The 8312-nt window shown below is 43.7% G+C and overlaps 1 protein-coding gene across 1 annotated transcript; it reads left to right on the top strand.

The window, feature by feature from the left end:
• The first annotated feature begins 2178 nt into the window (after nt 1-2178).
• On the top strand, nt 2179-5916 carry PFDN4 (prefoldin subunit 4). Its single transcript, XM_006129405.5, has 4 exons — nt 2179-2421; nt 3286-3393; nt 4773-4916; nt 5513-5916. Exons 1-4 carry the CDS (start codon nt 2272-2274, stop codon nt 5642-5644), a joined length of 534 nt encoding a protein of 177 aa, XP_006129467.3. The 5' UTR covers nt 2179-2271; the 3' UTR covers nt 5645-5916.
• Nucleotides 5917-8312: the final 2396 nt, after the last annotated feature.

Genomic DNA, 8312 nt, shown 5'->3' with positions numbered 1-8312 from the left:
CCTTTGACACAGCGCATGCGCCATGGTGCCAAGGCGCATGCGCGGGGCCTTGGGAAGCACGGGGCCCGGGGCAGCCGCCCCGCTCACCCTGCCCTAAATCCGCCGCTGGTGTCACTCATTGACTAGCTTAGGTAGCCCCCTAGCTAGCGTTCTGTGGCTCAGTCTTATGTGCTTATTTCTCTCCATTCTGTATATAGGAAACTGAAGTGCCCATCTCAACTTTGAGGATTGCAGGGTTATTCTTGTGAATTTCTAGGCACCTAAAAGTTAGGAACCACAACACTCAGCATTGCAAGGTCGAATCTCTTCATGGATGCCACCCAAACTGCCATCAACTCCCACTGACATAGATGCATGTTAAAAACAAGAATGTTATAGCAAAATATCATGTAAGTATTTTCCTCGTTGCCATTGCTTACATCGTCTAGCATGTATAAATGCAGGAATGTTAAATTTGCATAAGCTATCATCACAAGCCACAAGCAACATGTTTTTTGGAAATTCCCCTATTTGATCTTTAGTGTTTCTCTTGTTCTTCTGACATCAGTGGGAACTGAGGACACACCATATTCCCCTTTAGGAGGTGCTTGGTAGACTGCAGGATCAGGTAGTTAGGAACATTTAACCAGTAGCAGAATATCAAGGACTAGCTCTCCACCCTTGTTCTGACTGTTTTGTGTCTGTTAGCAGCATTTAAAAAAAATATATGCTTTTTGAAGTCAAGGTTACAGACACTTGAGGGAGACCTCACAGATATATCCACAGGATCTCTTGCAAATATCTGTGAAAGTGGGTAGCCCACCAAAGCTACTTTCCATCAACTGAATTATGGAAACCTTGGCTAGTTGTTAACTTGTTAAATGTATCATCAGCCATACACCTTGTTTTACCAAGGCTCCAGGTGCTTGAATTTGGGGCCCAACTTTGCACTAACAGCAAACTGGTTGTCAGGAGTTCACTCCCCCGCAGCTGTGGTTATAAAACGTTATGATGACCTGATTTTTTCATAGCTGTGATATAAGCTAAATGAATAAACAAGCATGTGGAGGCAATTATGCAATGCAAATGCCAATTGCCCTTATTTCTATTTAGGAAAAACCATCCCCCTGTCTTAAACAAAGTATGTATTATTTAATCACAAGGTCCCTCTGGAAAGGAATTTGGAGTGGAAAATTTTTTTCTCTCCACCTCCAGTCATTTCCATAGCATAACAGATGTCCCCAGGAGAAGTCTGGTCATGTGGTTAAGACACCATCTTAGGACTAAAGAAAGCTGGGACCAATTCCTGGCTTGAGCAAAGTTCCCATGTGCCTTTAGCCAAGTTGCTTCATCCCTCTGTGCCTCAATGCCCCATCTGCAGTGGGGATAACACTTCAGCTACGTCTAGACTGGCATGATTTTCTGCAAATGCTTTTAACGGAAAAGTTTTCTGTTAAAAGCATTTGCGGAAAAGAGCATCTAGATTGGCACGGACGCTTTTCCGCAAAAGCACTTTTTGCGGAAAAGTATCCATGTCAACCTAGACGCGCTTTTGTTCAAAAAAAGCCCCGATCGCCATTTTCGCGATCGGGGCTTTTTTTGTGCAAAACAATTCTGAGCTGTCTACACTGACTTTTGCCCGAACAGGAGCAGCATAGTATTTCCACAAGAAGCACTGATTTCTTACATGAGATCGTCAGTGTTCTTGCCGAAATTTAAGTGGCCAGTGTAAACAGCTGTCAAGTTTTTCCGCAAAAGCAGTTGCTTTTGTGGAAAAACTTGCCAGTCTAGACACAGCCTTCCTGAGCTCAGAGGAGCATGTGCCCCTCATATCCCTGTGGTGCTGAGCAATGACAATAAGAAGAGGCCATTGGTGCCGGCAGCGTTTGCTCATTAATATTTATCTCCATGACTGATGTTCAGTGGGATATGGGGGGGCACTGGTTCCCCCAAGCCAAGGGAGTGCACTGGTGACTCCTCCCCCAAGTGGGGTAGGCGCTGTGGGGTTCCCTCAGGTACACTGTTGCCAGCTGCCCCTTCAGTCCCAGGGGAGGAGCGGGTTACTACTGTACTGCTCTCCCGCGCGGCCTTGGGCTCCCTCTTTCCATGTGCTAGCTCGTGGCGCCACCTAGCGGCAACTATCACGCTCGGCTTGCAGAGCCCCCTATTCGGTCGGAGGAAAAATATCCCACGGGCAGTGCCTTTAAGCAGGGAGTACCAACCGCGAGCGTAGGGGTGTGTTTGTCCTGTTTCCTATGTTATCTGACCCAAGGTCTTCTCATCCCGTCGGGAATGGGGCGAGCGCGCTACTCGGAGAGGGAAGCGCCGCCGCGGATGACCCGGAACCGAGCTGGGCCGGAGCGGGGGGCCGGACATTGGCACCCCTCCTCTGCAGATGGGAGAGTAGTTCCGTCCAACATGGCTGCCACCATGAAGAAAGCGGTGAGTGGGGTGGCCGCGCCCTGGGTCCTCCCGGCGTGTGCCCGTTCCTAGGACCCGCTCTGCGCCCCCCCCCTCTAGGCTTTGGTTTCTCCTCCTCCACGCACGGGTACCTGGAGCGGGGCGCTAATATTTTTTTTTGGGGGGGGGGGGGGACTTGCTCTGTCCAGGCTGCGCCTTCCCCGCCGCGGGGAGCGCTGGGTTTCTAGCGCGGGGTGGGGTCAATGCCCCCCAAGGCATGGGGGGCACTGACCCCCCAGCTCTGGGCGCTCCCAGAGGTGCTTCGCTGGTGCCCTTTGGCGCTGCTTGTCTCCAGCCTACCCCCCCCCCCCCCAGGAGAGGCAGCAGTGCGCATCCCCCCCCCCCCCAAGTCCCTGTGAACGGGCTTTCAGTTAATGCTGGCGCCGCAGTGCGGGTGCAGGGGTGTCACATTCCCGGCCCGCGGGCCATCGCGCAGGCTGACTCCCGAGTCCCAGCAGGCCCAGTCTGTCCTGTTCCCTGAGCCCCCCCCCCGCCGCGCCCTGTCCCCGAGGACGCAGCTTTTGGGGATGGCTGTAGGAGTCAGGGGGAAGCAGCCCGCGGTGGAGTGTGCTGTGACTCCTGCCCCAGGGCAGGCAGCGGGGATTGACGCTACTGCTGCCCTATACTAGTCCCCCTCCCCAACCTTGGTGATTCCCCGGAGCTATGTGAAATCACTTTTTTGCCAATAGAAGTTGTATGTAGAGTAGCAGCATCGATTAGCATAACTGTACTGGCAATCTTCTATCTATCCGTAGGTAAGAAACTATGAGAAATACAAGGTTTCTCACTTTTTACCTAATAGTTTAAAAAAAAAAATCCCCCACTGTAACCCCTATTTCTGTCCAGGCTGCTGAAGATGTCAATGTTACTTTTGAAGATCAACAGAAAATTAACAAGTTTGCAAGAAATACCAGCAGGATTACAGAGCTGAAAGAAGAAATAGAAGTTAAAAAGGTACCTTTGCTACCCACTCACATGGTATTAGGGCACTGAGCTCATCTTTTATGTAGCTCAGAATTGGAGTTCACATCCATAGTATGGGCTGGAGGATACTATAACTAGAAGAACTTTGGGTCTTCTTTTAGGTGTAGGAAGTAATCCTGCAAGAGGCACAAATGACCAATATTTATCTTGAGCGTATTTCTTCTGCTTTTGCATACAATGCTTAGAATCCCTTAATCATCGCGTATGGGCAAAGTGTGTGCAGTATTAATCCAGGATTAGACCTTTTGCTAAACTTTCTGAGACAGACTCCCCACTTCGTTACTCTAGAATTATGCTCGTGCAACTCTGTTGAAATCCTAATCTTCAATTGATGAATTCATTTGAAATGACCCTGGTTATATTTACATAGCTCTGACTGTGGCCAGGTTTACATAGCTCTGACTGTGGCCAATGCCCAATGTTTCAGAGGGAATAAACAGACCAGGGCAATTGTGTCGTCTATCCCCAGTCAAAGTCCCAAGTTCTCAAAGTCAGACATTTTGGGACATCTAGAGCATGGGGTTATATCCCTAATCAACTTGGCTAATAGCCATTGATCAACCTGTCCTATAGGGATGTTAAATGGTGTTTAATCAAGTAGTTGATGGAATTTCCATTGATTAGTTAAGGGGAAAACGACAGAGCTGTAGCGGGGTTAGCTCTTCATTTAAAAGGCTGAAGCTCAGAGGTGGTGGGGGACCAAGCACGAGCCAGGAATCAGTTGTCCCAGCTCATGCCTGGTCCCCTCACCTGCTGGCTCTTAATACATTTAAAAAGCAGGATTGGGAATCAGCTGGCTTGTGCTTGCTTCCCCTGTGCCCCATGGAGATAGTGCTGGCAGGGAACTGGCTTTTAAGTCAGCTCCTGCTCCCCCCACCTTGCTGCCTCTCTGATGAGACAGCGGGAGGGGGGGGGGAAGCGACTAATTTAGTCACTGATGATCATGCTTATCGGATAGTTGACTAGTCACTTGCATCCCTACTGTCCTACATGAAATTACCTAATTCTTTTTTAACCAAGTTATACTTTTGGCTTTACAACATTCCCTGTCATTAAGTTACACAAGATGACTGCAGTTTATAAAGAAATTCTTTCTTACCTCCCCTGATCTGAAGAAGAGCTCTGTGACTCTCAAGGGTTTGTCCCTTCCACCAACAGCAGTTGGTCCAATAAAAGATACTACCTCACCTCCTTTATTTCTGTCAAGTATACTTGATTGTTCTGCTGATCCTCCTTCAAATTATGCCACTGGAGCTCAGAAAAACGTTGATTATAAAGCTGAAGTAGCTGTTGATGCATACATCACATGGGATAAGGTGATCAGATTTTTTACTGTTTTGACTTCACAGAAACAACTTCAGAATTTGGAGGATGCATGTGATGACATCATGATGCTAGATGGTGATGATTCATTACTGATACCCTATCAGATTGGTGATGTCTTCATCAGTCATTCTCAAGATGAGACACAAGAGATGCTGGAGGAGGCAAAGGTTTGTGAGGGAGGGAGAATCCCATTTAGATATTTACTGTTGATATTTACTATGATACATTTCATAGAGATGGGTGGAATATCATGAACTATTCATCAGTCACTTAGAACGTTTTTTTTCTGAATATCTTTCATAGAGTATCATGTGAAATATTAATGATGACTCTAGTCTGAAATTGCCAAGTCAGCTGCAAAAGAAGTACTGTGTAGGCAGTAACAGTGCGGTCTTCCTCCCTGCTGCTTCACCAGTGTGTACTGTCGTGCTCTGTTGGGCCATGAAGACTGATTCAGTCTTTGGCTTTTGCTGAGCATGCACCTAGTGTTTTATGATGTAGACCTACCTGTTAGTAACCGAAGAGATGCCATCAACAAACTTAATATGTGGCCCAGAAGAGCTAGTGGAAAGTAGTTTCTGATCTCTGCTGACCTCGATTTGAACTTGTAGCTGAAAGCTCTGAATTCTATGCAGTTTCTCAGTCCATGAACATTCTTAAATAATTGGATATAGTTTGCTTGATTTATGTAGGTGTAGGTAAATAAGTGAGAAACTTTGCTCAATTTGCTTTGGTATTAATTAGCCGATATTTTGTCTTTCAGAAAAACTTACAAGAAGAAATTGAAGCTTTAGAATCTCGAGTGGAGTCAATTCAGAGGGTATTATCTGACCTGAAGGTTCAGCTTTATGCGAAGTTTGGAAACAATATAAATCTTGAGGCAGATGACAGTTAGGTTTTTTTTTCCTAAATACCCTGTGTTCAGTTTTTTGTATTGGTTTATTAAATGTGACTGTTGACATCTCTTTTCTTTCCAATAATGTTTTTAAAAATTCCCACCCATTTCTGTTTTATAGCTTTCCAGTCATAGTTGCAGAAAGCTTTCCTTCTTTGCATACCTACAGTTATTTATTTGTTTCAGGAAAAGCAGTAGCCTTTCATATTACTGATACACATCAAGATTGAGGTGTTTACATTCTCTTTATTAAAATAATAAATGCAAGTAAACGTATGCTTTCATTGTGGTTTTTTGGTGGAAATTACTTCGAGTGTGCAAAATACTAAAAATATGAAATTGCTGAATTCAGTTATATTTGCCTAATCTGCCCTTGACAATAATAGTTACTTGAGTGTGATTGTTTAATGATGCTTATCTGATTTGTAAACTGCTTTTGTATCTAATAATGAAAATCATGATATTTGATTATTATTAATCAATGACGAGTTGCTTTCCATCCAAGGATCACAAAGCACTTTGTTAAAAACGAATATAATTCCCATTTCAGAGATCAGGCAACTGAGGTTCAGTAAAGTTTAAGGTGCCAAAATCACTGTAGCCCATCCAATGTTTTCAGACTTAGGCTATCTAGAAACTAATTTTCATTTTGTTTTGACCAATGCCTAGTTTTCATTATAAAGGTTTCCCTTAAACTTTATTTTGGTGTTTGTGCCCTTATGATATACCGAGTCACGTTTTCAGGCTTTTCTGTCCTGTCTTGAGGACTAGACACTTACTTGAATTTAAAAAACAAATGAAGGAAAAGCTGAGATTCTTTCCGAATCATATGAAGATCTAGATTTGTAGGTACTGACCCCCTAGATGGCTTACATTCTAGTGGAAATCCTTAGCCCTGATTTAGGCCCACCTCCTGAGGGTATGTCTACACAGCAGCATTATTTCAGAATAATTGACATTATTCTGAAATAGCTACACTACAAACCTTCATTTGGAAATAATGTTGAGCTGGAAGACTTCTTACTTTAACTCCTGTAACCTTCATTTTACGAGGAGTAAGGGAAGTCGAAGGAAGAGTGTTCTTCCTTCAACTTCCTGCTATGTAGACATCACCTAAAGCCGAGGTAAGTTATTTCAACTTCAGCTACATCAATTGCATAGCTTAAGTTGCGTAGCTTAATTCATCTTTAGCCCTGATGTGTTGATGTACCCTGAGAGAGCTTCAGAAGCCAGTAAATTGAGCAAGTAGCCTCCTACGCTAATCTTGAAATAGCAAGGCATGGGAATTAGGTATGTAGGCCTCTAGGTAACTCATTTCATAGAAGTTGTCTCTTGATGACAATTGACACCTCTAACACTCAGCCTATGTTTCCTTCCACTTCTGGCTATCTTTTCTGTGGTGGTGTGCTGCCCTTCTACCTGTTGGTGGCCTGCGTCCAGCTCTTCTCTTGCATCGTCTGATGGGTACCATGTTTTTGGCATGTTTCGAATGCACCAACAGGGTCATATCCTGCTGTGAGTTCTTCCACCTTGTGTGAGACTCTTGCTTTCAGGGCTTTTAGGGTTTCAGCTTGTGCTAGGGATCAAAGCAGCTCATCAGCTGCAGGGTGGCTATGGAAATACTGACCAGGGGAAACTTAAATACCTGTGTTCTTAAGGCTCCTAAGGGTTAGCAGTGGTTTTGAAAATGTCACTTACGCCTAAATGGCAGACTGAGGGATTGTTTAATGTATTTAAGCAATATCTCAGTAGCACAGTGTTTACTGAGAATTAGTCCTATATCCAAATTGTAAAGAGTTAAACTATTAGTCTTTAAAATCTGGAATTCTGTTCAAGTTCATTTTAATAGCATGTTTAAGATTATTTTAATTGTAAAACAAGGCTATATATAACAGGATTTCACAAACCTGCATCTGTAATGTACAAACAAAGCTACTGTCTAACACATACTGAAGTCTGAGAGCTAAACAGTGCAAGGTTGTGACTCAAAGCAGCTGGCATATTTAAGCAAGTTCTTCCAATAAATCTGCCTTCACATCTCTAAAGCCAAGTAAAATTTATATAGTGAATTTTTTTCTGTAATGGGAGCTTTTGATTAAATTAGCTATGGAGTTTGGACCATGATAATAACTATTCCAGCAGATGGCAGTGAAGTGCCAACAATCCTTGGTCACTGTAAGATGTAGAACAATGTCTTTAGGTTAACATTAAAATAAAATTTTAGCTTTGGCATTGACACAGTCATGAGCTCTATTTGCCAGCATTAAGATCTTTCCATCGGATAGTCTGGAGCTGTCTGTAGCCCCTGCAGTCAGGAATATATTCCTCACACTAGCCTGTAGGCTTTGGTTATTTATGTGATGACATCTATTCTAACTCCCCATCTTGTAAGTTTTATGTAAATGTGAAATTTTTCTTATCCATAATAATGCTTGTCTCAGTTACCTTGTTCAGATAGTATGAATATAAACCACCAAAATGCTCCCTTAGAAAGCCCAGCTCCTCTGTGTACTTTTGTTCATGTCATGAATCATTTAACTACACTTGACAATATTCATTATTTAATATTCTCAGAATGCAAATTTTTTGCTGTCATTCTCTGGGTGCTCCAGTGAATCACATTTTGTAAACATTTTACAAATAAAAAGCACCTTCTAAAGGCTAAGTA

Source organism: Pelodiscus sinensis, chromosome 17 (genome assembly GCF_052426305.1).
Source record: "Pelodiscus sinensis isolate ZL-2025 chromosome 17, ASM5242630v1, whole genome shotgun sequence".
Classification (NCBI taxonomy): Eukaryota; Metazoa; Chordata; order Testudines; family Trionychidae; genus Pelodiscus; species Pelodiscus sinensis.
Note: the sequence above shows the minus strand (reverse complement) of the source record. Positions and strands in the feature narration are given on the sequence as shown.

Excerpts from the sequence above, each read along its gene's own strand:
- PFDN4 (XM_006129405.5), top strand. The coding sequence starts at position 2,272 with ATGGGGCGAGCGCGCTACTCGGAGAGGGAAGCGCCGCCGCGGATGACC. Across the intron at positions 3,394-4,772 it reads AAGAAATAGAAGTTAAAAAG|AAACAACTTCAGAATTTGGA; the intron begins GTACCTTTGCTA and ends TTGACTTCACAG. Across the intron at positions 4,917-5,512 it reads AGATGCTGGAGGAGGCAAAG|AAAAACTTACAAGAAGAAAT; the intron begins GTTTGTGAGGGA and ends TTTGTCTTTCAG.